The 15,195-nt window shown below is 37.5% G+C and overlaps 5 protein-coding genes and 1 non-coding gene across 6 annotated transcripts; 1 reads left to right on the forward strand and 5 right to left on the reverse strand.

The window, feature by feature from the left end:
* Window positions 1–1,296: 1,296 nt before the first annotated feature.
* srlf-15 (SXP/RAL-2 family protein Ani s 5-like cation-binding domain-containing protein) lies at window positions 1,297–4,698 on the forward strand. The gene is made up of 6 exons (NM_001026965.3): window positions 1,297–1,517; window positions 2,226–2,399; window positions 3,138–3,238; window positions 4,020–4,088; window positions 4,168–4,260; window positions 4,318–4,698. The coding sequence occupies exons 1-6, from the start codon at window positions 1,409–1,411 to the stop codon at window positions 4,561–4,563; spliced, it is 792 nt and encodes a 263-aa protein (NP_001022136.1). The 5' UTR covers window positions 1,297–1,408; the 3' UTR covers window positions 4,564–4,698.
* On the reverse strand, window positions 4,571–6,429 carry cey-1 (CSD domain-containing protein). Its single transcript, NM_063965.7, has 3 exons — window positions 6,336–6,429; window positions 5,463–5,969; window positions 4,571–5,350 (listed from the first exon to the last, which is right to left on the reverse strand). Exons 1-3 carry the CDS (start codon window positions 6,348–6,350, stop codon window positions 5,246–5,248), a joined length of 627 nt encoding a protein of 208 aa, NP_496366.1. The 5' UTR covers window positions 6,351–6,429; the 3' UTR covers window positions 4,571–5,245.
* A 1,727-nt stretch (window positions 6,430–8,156) lies between these two features.
* On the reverse strand, window positions 8,157–8,303 carry F33A8.11. The gene has a single exon (NR_051650.1). It is a non-coding gene; the product is annotated as an Unclassified non-coding RNA F33A8.11 (non-coding RNA).
* Window positions 8,304–9,296: 993 nt separating this feature from the next.
* Window positions 9,297–11,195, reverse strand: col-83 (Nematode cuticle collagen N-terminal domain-containing protein). Its single transcript, NM_063966.5, has 5 exons — window positions 11,033–11,195; window positions 10,917–10,985; window positions 10,040–10,264; window positions 9,799–9,993; window positions 9,297–9,750 (listed from the first exon to the last, which is right to left on the reverse strand). Exons 1-5 carry the CDS (start codon window positions 11,189–11,191, stop codon window positions 9,358–9,360), a joined length of 1,041 nt encoding a protein of 346 aa, NP_496367.2. The 5' UTR covers window positions 11,192–11,195; the 3' UTR covers window positions 9,297–9,357.
* On the reverse strand, window positions 11,009–14,253 carry F33A8.4 (CTCHY-type domain-containing protein; the record flags this gene model as incomplete). The annotated part of the gene is made up of 7 exons (NM_063967.5): window positions 11,009–11,817; window positions 12,391–12,687; window positions 12,733–12,801; window positions 12,869–12,961; window positions 13,464–13,623; window positions 13,682–14,070; window positions 14,167–14,253. The coding sequence occupies 7 exons, from the start codon at window positions 14,251–14,253 to the stop codon at window positions 11,509–11,511; spliced, it is 1,404 nt and encodes a 467-aa protein (NP_496368.1). The 3' UTR covers window positions 11,009–11,508.
* A 113-nt stretch (window positions 14,254–14,366) lies between these two features.
* Window positions 14,367–15,136, reverse strand: sdhd-1 (Putative succinate dehydrogenase [ubiquinone] cytochrome b small subunit, mitochondrial). The gene is made up of 3 exons (NM_063968.9): window positions 14,989–15,136; window positions 14,827–14,939; window positions 14,367–14,709 (listed from the first exon to the last, which is right to left on the reverse strand). Exons 1-3 carry the CDS (start codon window positions 15,133–15,135, stop codon window positions 14,532–14,534), a joined length of 438 nt encoding a protein of 145 aa, NP_496369.1. The 5' UTR covers window position 15,136; the 3' UTR covers window positions 14,367–14,531.
* Between the last annotated feature and the right edge of the window lie 59 nt (window positions 15,137–15,195).

Here is a 15,195-nt window from a genome sequence, read left to right on the forward strand (position 1 = left end):
TTTTCAAGTGAAAAATACAATTTTTAAAAATTCTAAATATACTTGCCAGTTCTGAATATTTTACATATGATCTTTAATACTTAAAATTTGGCAGTTCTGAAAATAATATTTATTTAATGCTTTTAATGCGTTTACGTATTGAAAAACTCTGAAAATTTTCAAGAAATGCCAAGATAAACTGATAATTTCATCTCACCATAATATTATTCCTAGTAAATAACTAATTTGTTTTCCGGTGTAATAATATGGCTCACAATAAAATAACATACCTTGACTATTTGATGAATATTATAAAATTTGATACTTTGTTGATTTGGAAAATGAAATTTTTGGGTGAAAAATGAAAAATTGAAAAATGTCAAAAAAAATTCCATCCCAAAATAACTCGAACTGAACTTTTAAAATTTCAGTTTAAAATCAGGATGAATCTGGAAAATAGGTGTGAAATAGGAATTAAAACCACGAAAAGTTTGATCTAAAAAAATTGTTTCAGTAAAAAAGTTTCTTCAGACAGTTTTTTTACCACATTAAAAATGTGCTCCACGGCCAGCCTAGAATAATGTCAGCAGGGCATTCTTGATAAAATATTGTTATTTAGACCCCAAATTACACGCTAAAAAATTTAAAGACGAATTAGTATAAAAAAGTTAAAGTTAATACCTAATTTCATTTTAAAAAATACCTGAAAAACTGATTAAGTTTTACCAGACATAATTTATGACGCAGTTCAGGGTCTTCTTCAATGGATCTACAGAGATAAATCATAAAACTTGATTCATGATTGTTAAATCGTAATCCTGTTCATTATTTACCTTGGAAGCTTACAATTAGGAATCTTTTTTTGCACAGGATGATTTGTTGGAAAAAATATCTGTAAAAATGTCTGGTCGTTCTGAAAAACTGAGGGGTTTTGGAAAATCTTGCATGTCCTTCCTGCTTCAAAACAACCTTTGCCTACATGTGGGCCTACTGGTAATTGAAAACATATATAGTCTGCAGTGACAAGTAGGCACGTAGGTGGATAGGCGTAGGCAGGGCAGACAGGAGCGATGTATATACCTATATTCGTGATTCAGAACTGTTGCCAGGCCGGAAGTTTTCAATTTCAAATTCCTGGAAAATCAGAAAACCATACAAAATGAAAGTTTGTGTACTTTATTCCAACTTTCTTCCTGTTCATCCATTTTCTCACTTTCAATTCATACGGAACATTGGCAGCCACTTTTTAGGAACAGAACCTGATTGTGAGTATACGAGAAGAAGGAGATATTCATCTTTAGTTGGCAAACACCCGCCATTGTCCAGAAACAAACTTGAAACACTGTCTGTGTGTTAATCCGCCGATATTATTTATTATTTGCTTACCAAAACGGTATAAAGGTATACCAAAACTTCTCTCTTGCAAAACATGACAATGGTCATCATAATCCCTATTTTAGCGCTAGGTATTCCAACGATTATCTGCCAATCTTACACGTTTCCATTGAGCCCAAATCAACCATATCCACAGTATAATAGTAAGTTTAAGCGTTAGTTGAACTAGACATAATCACATCCTGAAATATTAATTTCTAGATAGTAGTGAGCCAAATTATTATTTCTTATTTGTAGATCAATAAAGGATTATCACTTTTAGGAATTTTTCCATAAATTGCACCATAGAGATCGCAAAAAAATTTTGAAAGCTACAGAAAGTGGAACTTCCGGGAGGCATTTCGTTTCACCCTTGAATTTCTTGATTAGAGTTATTTATTTTATCTTGGAAAGTTAATTTGACCATGCAAAATTGCATCTATGAACGATTTTTTCCGGCAAATCGGCGAATTGCTGGAATTCAAAACTTCCGGCAAAACGGCAAATTGGCAAATTGCCGTAATTGAAAACTTCCGGCAAATCGGCAAACCGGCAATACCCGATTGCCGAAATTGCCGAATTGCTGCAGCAATTGCCGAGATTTTTCGGCAGATTGTGGTTTTGCACATTTTCGTTTGGAAATTTCAGGATTCCAATTTTAATCGCCAAAAAACGGGGAAAAAATTTCAAAATGCATATCGGCAATTTGCCGACTTGTCAAATTTTTCGGCAAAAAAATTTGCCAAACGGCAGCCCGCCCCTGATCTAACCTTCCCAATTAGGAATGTAGACCAATTATTAAATACTTCTAAATCTACCTAGTAATTAAACCCCCCGCCGAAATCTCAATTTTACAGTACCCATATTTTCAGATGTATATGAATCTAGGTATCCCTATCTACAAAACCAACAGATCCAGATGCAACCTCAAATGAATAACATGAACCATATTGGTGGCTTCAACCAAGCCCGCATGCAAAATCCGATTCACCAGAGGTTCTCATACAACCCGATGGCCAGGATTCAAGTGCAACCTCTTATGCAGGGTAATTTTTTTAGAGACCTTTTCACCAATTTTAGGTGGACAAACATTTTGGAAATTATTTTAAAACTGATAGAAAATTATAGTTCTTTGACTGGATATTGAAATTTTGCAACAAAATTTTCGTAGTATTTTAAATCTCAATTCATTTTTAAAAATCACAGTCAGCAATCGCTTTTTTACGAATCAAAAATCATTTTCCATTCCTAACTACTCCAGTTTAATAAACCACAAAACCCAACTGAATAAGTGCTATAAAACAGTCATAAAGCTTTTAGTTCCTCCTCCTCTCCCACCCACGAGCTCATTTTCTTAGATTGGTTCCAGGTTCATGTAATTTCTTGCCCGGATATTTGGTGATATATTACAAGAACTATTCTGTTAAGCCTTCCAGATTACTTGGAAATTCCAGATTTTTTCTGGTCGCCAGAAAGCATTTTTTTAAAATTTTTCCGTCTACTATTTTGTGATATTTTTGATTTATTGTGCCTGTTGTCTCTATAAAAGGAGCAATTCTCACATAAATTTAAAATTAAATTTTTAGAAACCCCTTCATAAATTTGATTTATTGCAACACTTCCAACTACCGTAGCCCCCGTTTTTAGAAGGTTTGATCTCACCTCTTGGCATGTCTATAAATCAAGTCGGTCTCCACAGAAACCCTTTTTTGTTGTTCTTGTTTTTTGTCTAAAGCATGTTAGTTTCAAAGTACGTCCCCCAAAAATGTTGTAAAAGATTTCAGAATCATCATTCTCTGGCGGTCGTATTACTTCTCCGGTTGGAGCATCTGATTATCAAGTTGATCAAAGGGTTCCACTGCCGGCTGCACCTAATACGCCACAGGTAAGCAAATGTGGCTGCTGAAAAAAAAACCAAAAAAGTGTGGCCTAGTTTTAAATTTTCACGGCCACGTAGGAAAAATAATGCCATAATGGGGTATTACCGTCGCCGCCAACACCGGTCTCTAGGCCATCACTGTCTACGCCACTTACAGAGGATGTTTTTGTTATTATACATTCGCAATTTCCTGACACAAATTTTTAAAGGCGCGTTATTCCAACTAGAAGGGTCTCGCCGCGATATTATAAGTTTTCTAAGCTACTGTGGCTCATTGAGCTTTCAGAGTAATTTACGAGTTAATTTTTTTTATTTATGGAGTTGCTTTATGTCCCGTACTCTTTTTCGCGACGAGACCCATAGGTTCATGTGTCGAGGTTCAAAGTCTAGCGATGTTCGTCCTCAAAATACGATTCCAGGTCTCGAAACGACTAGTTTTTGATATATGCAAAGAGATGTACGTCTTTAAAGAGTACTGTAATTTCCAAACGAATTTTCTATAAAAAAATAAATATTTATTGAAAAACTATAATATAGCACAAAAAAATTCAGTTAATATTACTGTAGTTTTCAAAGGCGCACACCCATTTCAACAAAACATTTTCGTGGTGAGACCCGCCACCGTATTTTCGGGGCAAAAATCGAAAAATTGTTTAACAATCTTAAATGTTAAACTTCCATAAATATAATTGTTTCTTCAAAAACTTTTTTTGAAGAATTTTCAGATTTTTCCAGTTCCTCATCCCACGCTTCCCTCGAAAAAAAAATCTGAATTTCTCATTTTCAGCAAAGTTTGCAGCCGACGCGTATAATTCCTCCGTTTCTCGAAAGTGCTTCCGTCGGCGATCAGGACAAAGTCAGTTCCTCTTATTTTTGACGCGTTGCCAAGCTTTTTGGAAAAAAACAAATTTCTATTTTTAAAATTTTTTTTGCAGTTCTACGAAATTGTACAGCATCCAACGTGGAGCGGTGCCGAGAAGAATAAAAAAATCGAAGAGTTCATGAAGACAATGTCCGACGAAAGACAGGTTAGTTTTTTTTAATTGGTTTCCAAAATTGGAGTACTGTAGCTACGTATATTCCAGTCCATGTACACCAACTACCGACGTGACGTCATTGATAAAGACCTCGAGGATAAGCGTCGCAACGTGGATCGTGCCGTGAGCCAAATGAGCAAAGAAGCGGTGGAAGAGTTCCAACGAGTCGTCCGAATAATGCATGATCCTTCTCAACCGGAGAAGGAGAAGCTCAAGAAGATCGAAGAAATCTACTCGAAGCTTCCAGATTCCATCCGCAAAGAGTTTGATGTGAAGCTGAAGGGATTCAAGTGACTCGTCTAAATAATACTTAATTTATTTGTTTAGTTAATTTTTTTTTGCTTTTTTTTTGTTTGAGTCAATTCAAAATGCAGAGCAAGAGCAATAATAGAAATCGTTTTTGGAAAATAAATTTAATGTATGTATATCAACTATTTCAAGATGAAGGGCGAAGAGGTACTTGAACATTAAAGATTCTCTCAAAAAAGGGGGAAAGGGTACAGATATATTATGCTTTCTCGTTTTTCTGTTAGCAATATACTCTCAGAAAGACAGAGCAACACAAAAAAACAAGATGGGAAGTCATCAGTTGGTCTGGTGTGTGTGTGTGGGTGCTTGCTTGTTGAATTACAGAGATTTTCGGTGTTGATGGTGTTACAAGAAAAGTTTTGGAAATCCGAAAGCGAAACAGGTAGAATTATATATTTTTTTGTTGGGAGGAGAATGGTTTAATTACGAGAATGATTCAGGTTGTGACGTGTTTTAGAGGGGGAGCTTAAAGTAACTGTACTGCAATAATAATTCACGAGTTAGGAAAACAAAAGAAAGAAGAAAGAATAAGGGAAAATGTAATATAGCGAAAGTTCAAAGTTGTGGGTGTGTGTGTGGCGAGATGAATTGGGGGAGTTGGGGGTTGAAATAAAAACCTAGTTGCTCTCTTAATTACTACGAGTGTTACTGGTTACTGGAAAATTACTTAGGCCTCGCTCTGTCCGCCTTGTCCTCCACGGCCTCCGCGACCGCGTCCACCGCGTCCACGGCCTCCACGACGGCCACCACCACGTCCTCCGCGTTCACCGCCCTAAAATATGGATGTTAAATTTCGATCAATTTAGAGTTTTGAGAATTTTAGAATGAAAAAAAATTGGATCTAAAAATACTAGTTTTAAAACCCACAAAACAAAAAAACCTACATCTGTGTCACGAGCAGTCTCCTCTCCACCACTGTTGGTACGGCCACCACCACGTCCACCGCCACCACGACGGCTTCCACCACGACCACCTCCACGTGGAGCACCACCTTCCTCGGCGTCTCTTGATCCAGAGTCGTGTCGGATTCCACCACGTCCTCCACGTCGTCCACGTCCGCGTCCACCACGTCCACGTGCTGCATTTTCAGCATCACGATCGGCAGCATACTTGGATCCTTGAACTGGTCCTCCATCTGGTCCTGTTACGCTGGCCGCTTCGAGACCCTTGGATCCTTCGACAATGTCGAACATGACCTCTTCATTGTCTCCAAGACTTCTCAAGTACTTGTTCGGGTTGTTGTTGATGATGGCGGTCTGATGGACGAAGATGTCTTCGTTGGTGTCAGTGCGGTTGATGAATCCGTATCCGTTCTTAACGTTGAACCATTTCACTGTTCCCTTCACTTTTGTAGCCTTCACTGGCTTGTCAGCTGGTTGCTCTGCCACGTCCTGAAATAAAACGATAATTAAGAAATTAATTAAAATTGCAAGATTTGCTTTAAATTTAGAAATTTTCAAATTTCATATTTAGAGCTCAATTGCTCTGGATTTATTAGGATCTCGGAAAGAAACGAATTTTAGAGCTCATTTTTCTTGTCTCGTTATTTTCAAATCTCAAGGAACATTGCCACTTCAAAAAACGTCAGCTGACCGCAATAATGAAAGTGTTGTTTTCCGAAAATTGTCTCAAATATTTTATTTGTATTTTGGGTGGTGGTGGTGGTCGCGTTGACCGATGACCCTCCATTCCGCGTGCTCTCCTTTCGCAGGAAAAGTAGCCTCGTCGGATCAAAGATCATAGAGACACACACTTACGTTTTTCTCGGCCATTGTTCCGCGCGCTTCTGTTCTTCCTCTGGTCTTACCGGCTGTTACTTCGTGTGGCGCGACACAACGATTGAAACCCTCGCTGAAAAAATATGAAAATTATGAAGAGTTGAAATTTGTGTGGGGTCAAGAAGCTCAAATTGGAAGAAAAAAGAAAAGAAATTGATAATCATAGGGAATAGCGGAAAAAAAAACAAAAATTATACGTTTTATCCGGTGTAGCACAGGGACATTTTTGGTCGAGAAATCATAAAACGGGGGTGGAAAGTTTTAAATAATTATTTAATTTTTCGTTTTCATACTTTCTATCAAAATTATACCTTCAAAAATTATTAAGAGCTTCGTCAGTCTTTCTTGTTTCAATATTTTCACAAAAATGTTATTTTTAATGTGATAATTTAATTTTTAAATCAGGAATTAGTTTAGAAATGTAGGAAAACGTTTGTTCAACCTGAAAAATTTGCCATTAGAAGTGACTTTCATATATTACTTGTAGTTTTTTCTCGAAATTTTCAAGTAATAAATATTATTTTCAGATCGAAAAAGCATTTTTCTGCATATTTAATGCAAATTTTTCATTTTAAAACTTAACACTGAAATTGACAGTTTTTACGTATGCGGTAGCTTTTGCCTTCAACATCAAATTATTCTCCTCATTCTCATCCTAATAACAAGAGTAATAAGAGAAAAAGTAGTGGGGGCGAATGAGTGCGAGTGTGTAAGCTGACCTTTCGATGCGGACACCAACATTAAACGATTGTTAGATACGAGAGAGATGTTGAGAGGTGCGGGAGACGGATGAGCAGCGGTCAGTGTAACAGAAAAGTTATTGGTTGATGAAGAAGTACACGCCGGAGCAGCTCTCTTCACTGAGCCCCGAGCCTCGCAGCTGACAAAATAGAGAACAAAAACAGAATAATCGATAAATGAAAGAGGTGTGCGCGGTTAGAAGAGAGAAAGAGGAGGAAGAAGAAAAAGAACATGAGGTTTCAATCCTTTTTTGGTTCGAAGAACTTCGCGTGACTTTAGAGAACTCTAGAGGCAGAGACACATGATTTTCGAACTATTAAGACTCAAAATAGGGGATTTAATCAAATTACTATTTAAGATAAAAATTTCTGACTTGCGAGGGTATCTTTTGAAAAATTAAATATTTTTCTCTAATAAAAAAGAGCAATCCTGAATATTTGACTCAGTTTGTCGTGGAAACCCGTTTTCATAGATATGCGAATTTTAATGAAGGTATATGTAAATCTACATCCATATTCTAATTTCTGAAAGACCAGAAAAGCAAATTTTTGGGAGAATCTAAACCTAGAAACTTCTTCTCCGAAACACTCCCCAATAAACAACGATTGTTTTCTCGAAGACCGAAAATTGCGAATTTAGGAATGTTCAGGTGGTTGTTGGGAGGAGGAGAAGGCGGCGAAACGAAACAAGAAAATTTTTGACCCGATTCCGTGCTACAATGCCTTTTGACCTTGCAACATTCTGCAGCAGCATACCAACAACGCCGTTGTTTGCCCTGTGTTAGCTTGAATGTTTTTGGGTGGGGGGTTTGCGTATTTTTCGAGCAAAGTGAGATGGTAAAATACTAGTAGTTGGTGAAACGAATAGCACTGTAATATTGAACAAAACTGGAGGAAGGTAGGCAACGCAGAATAATAATGAGATGGTCGAGAGAGAAAGAGATGAAGAAACAAAGAGATAGTGAACGAGCAAACAATAAACATTTGATAAGCGAATTGATGATGAGCCGGAGCACTGTCACAACACGGCCGATTCGAATGGTTCAAATACAATCGAAAGCGAAGAGAGAGAGAGAGTAAATGAACACCGAGGGGTACGTGTTGTATGCGTAGTTTCGACTGGGAGGCCACCACTGCTCGACCCGTCCGCCCTTCCCCTGCTGGTGCTATTTCGCCGTTCCTTGCACATTCTCGGTCTCCGATCTCTCTAGTTTCGGTCGGCCCGGGGCTTGTGTTGTTGGCCTCATACACACGAAGAGAAGAAGAAGAAGAAGAAGAGCGCAAAGGGTTCTCTCGCACACTCACATACCCCCACACACACACACGCACACGCACTCACGCACTGCTGCTGGCGGATCGATAGAGTGCTTGCTCTTTTTCTCTCTCGGCTTAAATGTGCTGCACAAAACTAAATAATGCATAATTTATCTGAAGAATCTCTGAAAACGTTGAAATAAAGAGCTAGAATGCGGAAACAAATTAGAAACTATACGCAGAAGGGGATTAAGAAATGCGAGCGAAGAAAACATTTTTTCTTCGCTTTTTTGTTTGGAGGACGACAATTAGATCGGCGGGAGACAAAATAGGTGAATTCCCGTGGATTTATTGATGGGAAACAAACAAAAGTAGACCACCCAGTCGGAAACCTTGTTCGAAATGGTTTTTGAGCGGGAAGACACCGCGGAAGAGGAGAAAATTGATGAAAATACACTAAAAAATTATTTAATTTTATAATTTTGCAGAAAAAAACTCGAAAAACGTTTTAAAAAAAGGCGAAAATGAAGAAAAAGAAGTTTGAGTTCGAAAAAAAAATATTAGAAAAATCAAATTTTGCTAATCGTTTCGATACCCATCGCTTGATAGGTATGCGCCTTTAAGATGATTACGGTAGGCATCAAATTTTCAGGCACAGAAAAAGTGGGCGTTTGCCGGGAACTGAACGGAATTTAAATGTTTAAATCAAAATTGATATCTAAAAAAAATTTCATTTTGAAATTTTGCGCAATCAAGTTGGCAATTTCATCAAAGGAACCCTAGGAGCAGGGATAAAATATTTTTAAAAACAAAAATTATGCTAGTGTCAAAATTGCATCATTGGTTATACTGGGTGATTCAATGCAGTTTCAGATAAAATCTAATCTTCGACAATCTCGGCCTTGCCTTTTTGATTACGTCATTGTGCGTTTTTTGTTGATAACCATTTATCCCAACCATTTATTTAGTTAATTACATGGGAAATATCAAAGATTGAGGCCAATTGATCAGTAACCAGGGCTGACACGTGGAATGGGACAAGCCGAACATCCTCCAGCAGACCCAGGAGGCCCAATATCTCCTGGTGGGCCTCTCGGGCCATTCAAGCCAACACGACCAGGAGCTCCTCGATTTCCAGGTGGACCCATTGAGCCCACTTGTGAAAATCCATCGATTCCTTTCGGTCCAGGAAACCCCATTGGTCCAGGTGGTCCAGATGGTCCACTTGGTCCTTCGACACCTCTTGAGTCTTGAGTCATTATGCCTGGATCACCTGGTGGGCCGCGAGGACCAATGCCTCCCGGATTACCGGGTGGGCCTGGAGGACCTGGGGGGCCTGGTGGGCCTGATGTAATATAGAAGTTTTTTGGGCCAGTTGGACCTGGAGTACCGCGGGGGCCCTGTAAGTAAAGACTGACTGATTGAAAAGTTTTAACAAATAGGCCTACTTTTGGTCCTGGAGGCCCTGGCGGCCCACTTCTCGCTGGTGGGCAATCAAAGCAGAAATCATCAATTTCTGGAAGTACGGTATCTGGAACATTAGCTCCAGGAACACCAGGATAACCTTCGGATCCATCGTCCCCGTCATTTCCATCAAGGCCCGGAATTCCAGGAGGCCCAGGTGGACCGAAAATACAGAATTGCTGAAACTAAATATGAAAAAACTCAGGTCAGGCAGGAACTACCCACCTGCTGTGGGCTGTGAACAATGGGTTGTTGAATCACTGGCTGCTGAACTACAACTGGCTGGGAGCATCCTCCACCTCCACCACATGAATGCACTGGATGTATAGCACACCCAGTCTCCTGACCACAATCCGATGGTCCACCACAATTTGTCACATCGTTACAGTAATTCATGAAGAATTGGCGTTTTCGACGTTGGGAAATTGCAACTCCTTTTGACGTTTCGAGCTGGAAAAGGAACCGTAAAGTTAGATCAAATTATAAAATCTGTAGAATTTGCCACCTGTAGCTGAGACACTGTGGCTGAGATCGTGGCGAGACCCAGCCGGAATTTACGCATGCACCTTTAAACTGGCATGTCAAAATTTTACGGAATCACGATACAAATAATTTCAGAAAATAGAAAATATGTAGTAGAAAGCTATCACGAAAATTGTGAAAAATGGTTTTTAAAAAATATTTTCTGATTTTCGAAAAAAAAACTTGATTTATTTCTGACAAATGTATATTTACATTTTCTAGACACTTTTTCGAACATTCCTCTGCTCGAGGCGTCGTTAGTACCTCACTCATGCCTTCCTATCGCCTACCTACGGTGCTTATTGTGTAGGCGCAAGGCAGTCATAGGTCGCCTTGAAGGTAGGAATAAGGCAAGTTTGTGCTTACACTACAGCAAACATGAAAGGAAATTTTAAAAAAAATTGAAACTCAGCAAAAATTGGATAAATTGTTGTGAAAATGTAAAACAGCCAAGAAATGGGCAGAGCCTGTATGTTAATATATTTCGAGTACTTTTCGATTTCCGAAAAATATTCTAAAAAATAAATAAAAAGCTAAAATAGACTCCGCCCATTTAATGGCTTCTTTCCACAAAACTAACCTGAGACAGAATGTCCCATAAATCGTGAGATCTAGACACACAATATCGTAGCTCATATTCTAGTTCGTTCTGCAATAGACTTCAAGCTAGCTGAAATTATGTTTTTTTATTGAAACCTGAAACGTCAAAGTCTTCGCAAATAAAATAACACTGCCAAATAATCCAAGTAATATCGCAGCTACAGTAATCCCGACAGAGATGAGAGTCACGACACGAAGTGTCCGAATTTCAACGTCATCTGCTTCCGGTCTATGCTTCTGCTGCTGCCACGTCATCAGAAGCCTAGAAGGAGCGGAAAGAAACAGTTGAATAGCTGTTAGGATGGAAGGATATGCAAACACTAATAGAGAATAAGTGTGTGGAGTATTCAATTCTAAAGTGTGAATAACTAGTAGAGAAGGAGAAGGATTTCGTGTTCTCATCTTAAGAATAAAAAAACAATTGGCGATTTTTCATCTTAATAAAATGATGATTTAAGAAAAACAAAAAACTTTTGTAGTAGGATAGAGGGAATGGGAAACAAAAAACAATAACAATAAAAGAAAAAGGGTAACAATTTCAACAGAACAACCTTAAAATAACCAAAAAACAATTATTCATCATGCTTCTGAATGCATCTCCCGTACAAATGACATCTGGCACATTGAGCACAGTGCACATATCTCGGCTTGACACACTTATCACATTTCTCGCAGTGATTCCATTTTCCTTGTTCCACTGATGTGCACGCCTGGCAACGATCGCAATGGACATTTCGTTCGGTGACATAGCGATCGCAGACTTCGCAGAATTTGTAGCCGGCGACGTTCTTTAAATCGATGCATTCCACTGGCAAATCGGTGAACAGGCGGACGATCGTTTTCTCGGAATGTTGATAGAGCTTGTGGCCCTCGTAGGTGACCTGGAAAATGATTTAATAAATTTTAAAAAAGTAACATTCAATACATTTTTTGCCCTAAATGGCAGGAAATAGTCCCAACCGAATAAAACTGTTTTTTTACTTAAAAAAAAATTTTTTTTTTTTTAAGTGGTAACAGGGCCGAAATATTTTTAAATTCCCGCAACCTAGTTTCGACATTTTTTCGTTTTCCGCCTATATTTAAGTATAATGATAGGTTTTTTTGTTTGATTTTAAACATAATTTATAAAATTTTCGGACGTTTTTTCGCAAAAAAAATAGTTAAAATAAATGTTCATTTTTCGATTTTTAAGGCTAATTTAGAACTTTGTGATTTTCTTTATAGTTGGAAAAAGTAAAAAATATTGAATTCAAAAATAATTTGAATGTTTCTATTAAAAAAAACCTCTTTGTTGAAAATTCATAATAAAAAAATTTTGTTCAAAAATTTAGTTTTAAACCCACTAACATTGTTTTTATTTAATTTAGAAAATTATTTTTCAAATTTTTACAAGTTATATTCGGTTTTTTGGTCATTTCTGCTCACTTTGAGCAAAAAAAAATTCCAAAACTAACTCTGTAATCAGACATCCAAAAGTTTCCATGAAGCACGTATTTTCGAATATAAATCGGCAGAACAATCATCGAATAAAATAAGGTTTCCTCTTTCCCAGTTGACACAAATCGTTTCTTCATCTTTTCAATACTTTTTAGCAGTGGTTCCATAAAAACTCCGAATGGTGGATCGGTGATCATTAGGATGCTTTTGCTTTTATCGAAGAATTCCATAAGCTTTGGCTCTGCGATTTTATCGAAAAAGTGATCAACGAGCATACTGTATTGAGCGTATTGTTTCGATGGGAAGAACTTGGCCTGAAATAGATAAATTTTGAAAAGGAAATGGTTTTAATAACTTACAAATCGTTTATCATAATCCAACAGGAACACGTTCTTTTCCGGGTGAAGGGCTCGAATGTTTTCAAAGATCTGAAAAAAATGTTTTTTGTTTCCAAGTTTTGATTTTGAAAATTCGTTTTTCAAAAAAAAAACTCACTCTAGGAGCTCCGATGCACAGAATTCCGTCGACTTTTGATTTTTCAACAGCTTTCGTGATGACATCAAGTGTCTCAGTGGAGAAGAAGAATTGCTGAAAATTGGGGTGATAATTATGAAATGTGCAGATTGTTTTGAGCCAAAGTAGGTGAACCTACACAAAATTTTTTTGTTAACTTTTAAAGAGAACTGTAACTTCAAACTTTTGTTGCTGCACAATTTTTAATCGATTTTTTCGAAATTTGTTAAAGCTATGTGCTTTTTTAGTTGTTTTTAATATACTATTTTGATAAATAAAAAATATTTTCAACGAAAAACTATGGAAAAATAGAAAAAAATTTGCGTTTGAAAGCGCTTTTTTTCGAATTTTCAAAAAACTTAAATAAATCAAATAAAACAAATAAAATTCAACAAATCGTGGGAAAACTATGGAAAATTGATGAAAATTCCATAGCATCGAACGTTTGAAATTACAGTACTCTTTAAAGGCGCACATCCGTTTTGTTTTTTTTTTCGCCATTTTAATTTGTCGTGCCGAAACCAGCAAAATTTAGCGTCTGGATAATAAAAACGTTTGGAAATGCAAAAATACTCACTGATTCTCCATGTTGCTCATTTACTGGTGGAAGAAGGTGAGTTGGTCGTTCGAGAGCCTCTCGTTCCACGGGCTCACAGACACATTCATGCTTGTTCGGGAACACATTAATGCACGTTTTGCAATACAGAACTGTGTCCGTTGGTGACATTTCGGTGAGACTGAATTAAATTATTATATTTTTTATTCGGAAATTTCTTAAAACATTTAATTACTCACGCTTTTGGGATTCGATTATATCCAAAAATCTTCTTTTTCTTCTTCTTTTTCTCTGCGTCTTCTTCTCCTTCGACAGCTTCTTTCACCTCAATTTCTCCGGTTTCTTTGTTGAAAGTCAACTTAAAATCGCAAAATTCGGCTTGATTTCTGTAAATTGCACATGCAAAGAATGTCTCCTCGACTTCTGGACCATTTTTCTTCTCGAACAGCAGACAAGGACCATGAGAGCACTGCGGAACTTGTGGAAGGTCATCAGTTGGAAGAACTTGGAAGAATCCACGTTGTCTGAGAGCTGTGCTGTCTTGTTTTTGAAATTGTTGCTCCTGTTGGTTTTCCTGTTGGTGATTGTGGAAATTCGGTCGTTTTGAGAAGTTGTTACGTCGGCGAGCCTTGAAAATTGATTTTTTATATAAATTTAAATAAATTTTGTTATTTATTTCTATATAAATTTAAATAAATTTTGTTATTTATTTCTTAATTTATACCTTAAAAACGTTGTTCTTCTTCGCTTGTTGCATAAACCGTTTTTTCCTTTCAAGTCGTTTCGCTTTATATTCATCTGAGTGAACCATCTGAATATAATTATATTTAATTCATTTTTTAACTTTAAAAATCTGAATAAAATCAATATAATATTTGGAATAAAATAATCCAATTCGTTCATTATTATCTCATCAATTCGGCAGATGTTAGAACAGTTCATTTGGAAGAATATACATTAAAATTCGAACTAGAAAAGAACTCGGAACTAAATCTTGAGGCCGGGGGAAATTTCGCAGTAACAGAGAAGCGGGGAAGATGAACAGGCGGAACACGGATTATGAAAGCTTTTCAACTTCTCAATACTGATTTAGAGGGAGAAGACTAGTTCAAAGGCCTTGGTGATTCCGACGTCGTTGGTGTTGAAGTGGAGGAGTGCGCCGAGCAGAAGACCAGTGATGAGGTAGACTCCGACGTGAGCGGCCTTTGCAGCAGCCTCTCCGATCACGTATGGACGAGCGTAATCGTACACGACTCCGTGGATTCCCCTGAAAAATTTTGATTTTTTTGTTGTTAATAATATTTACAATTAATTTATGATTTTTTTTTCGAAATTTTCCATCTTTTTCAGTAAATAATATGTGAAATCGATTTAATTCCCTTACCAATGAATATGGAGAGTGAGGGCAACAGTGAGAACGGCATCCATAACTGGTCCGTGGATGAAGTAGGATGCTGGAAGAATTGGGAGCATTCCAACGGCCCAAAGACGTTCAAGCTGTAATTATTTATGATTATCCTCTGCTTTTAAGCCTTAAAATTCCCACCTTAAAGTGCATAGAGTGGTCTGGAACTTTGCTGGCTCCATCGTTTAAAGTAGAGGTGGCTCTAACGATTGTTGAGATTCTTGGAGCGCTTCTGGCGACGAGAAGTGCCTTCTGGAAGTGAGCCATATGACGGAGAGACGCGGCCATCCTGGAATTATTGATTTTTGGAGCAAAAACATGAAAAATCTGTTTCAAATTAAATATTTC

The sequence above is a fragment of the Caenorhabditis elegans genome, chromosome II (assembly GCF_000002985.6).
Source record: "Caenorhabditis elegans chromosome II".
NCBI classification, from domain to species: Eukaryota; Metazoa; Nematoda; class Chromadorea; order Rhabditida; family Rhabditidae; genus Caenorhabditis; species Caenorhabditis elegans.

Coding starts and splice junctions, on each gene's coding strand:
- cey-1 (NM_063965.7), bottom strand. Junction 5,351..5,462: donor AGACTGCTCGTGACACAGAT/GTAGGTTTTTTT, acceptor TCCATATTTTAG/GGCGGTGAACGCGGAGGACG.
- col-83 (NM_063966.5), bottom strand. CDS start 11,191: ATGACGTGGCAGCAGCAGAAGCATAGACCGGAAGCAGATGACGTTGAA. Junction 10,986..11,032: donor CGAAGACTTTGACGTTTCAG/GTTTCAATAAAA, acceptor AGTCTATTGCAG/AACGAACTAGAATATGAGCT. Junction 9,994..10,039: donor TTGTTCACAGCCCACAGCAG/GTGGGTAGTTCC, acceptor ATTTAGTTTCAG/CAATTCTGTATTTTCGGTCC.
- srlf-15 (NM_001026965.3), top strand. CDS start 1,409: ATGACAATGGTCATCATAATCCCTATTTTAGCGCTAGGTATTCCAACG. Junction 3,239..4,019: donor CTGCACCTAATACGCCACAG/GTAAGCAAATGT, acceptor TCTCATTTTCAG/CAAAGTTTGCAGCCGACGCG. Junction 4,089..4,167: donor CCGTCGGCGATCAGGACAAA/GTCAGTTCCTCT, acceptor TTTTTTTTGCAG/TTCTACGAAATTGTACAGCA.
- sdhd-1 (NM_063968.9), bottom strand. CDS start 15,135: ATGGCCGCGTCTCTCCGTCATATGGCTCACTTCCAGAAGGCACTTCTC. Junction 14,940..14,988: donor ACCACTCTATGCACTTTAAG/GTGGGAATTTTA, acceptor AAATAATTACAG/CTTGAACGTCTTTGGGCCGT. Junction 14,710..14,826: donor CTCACTCTCCATATTCATTG/GTAAGGGAATTA, acceptor AAAATTTTTCAG/GGGAATCCACGGAGTCGTGT.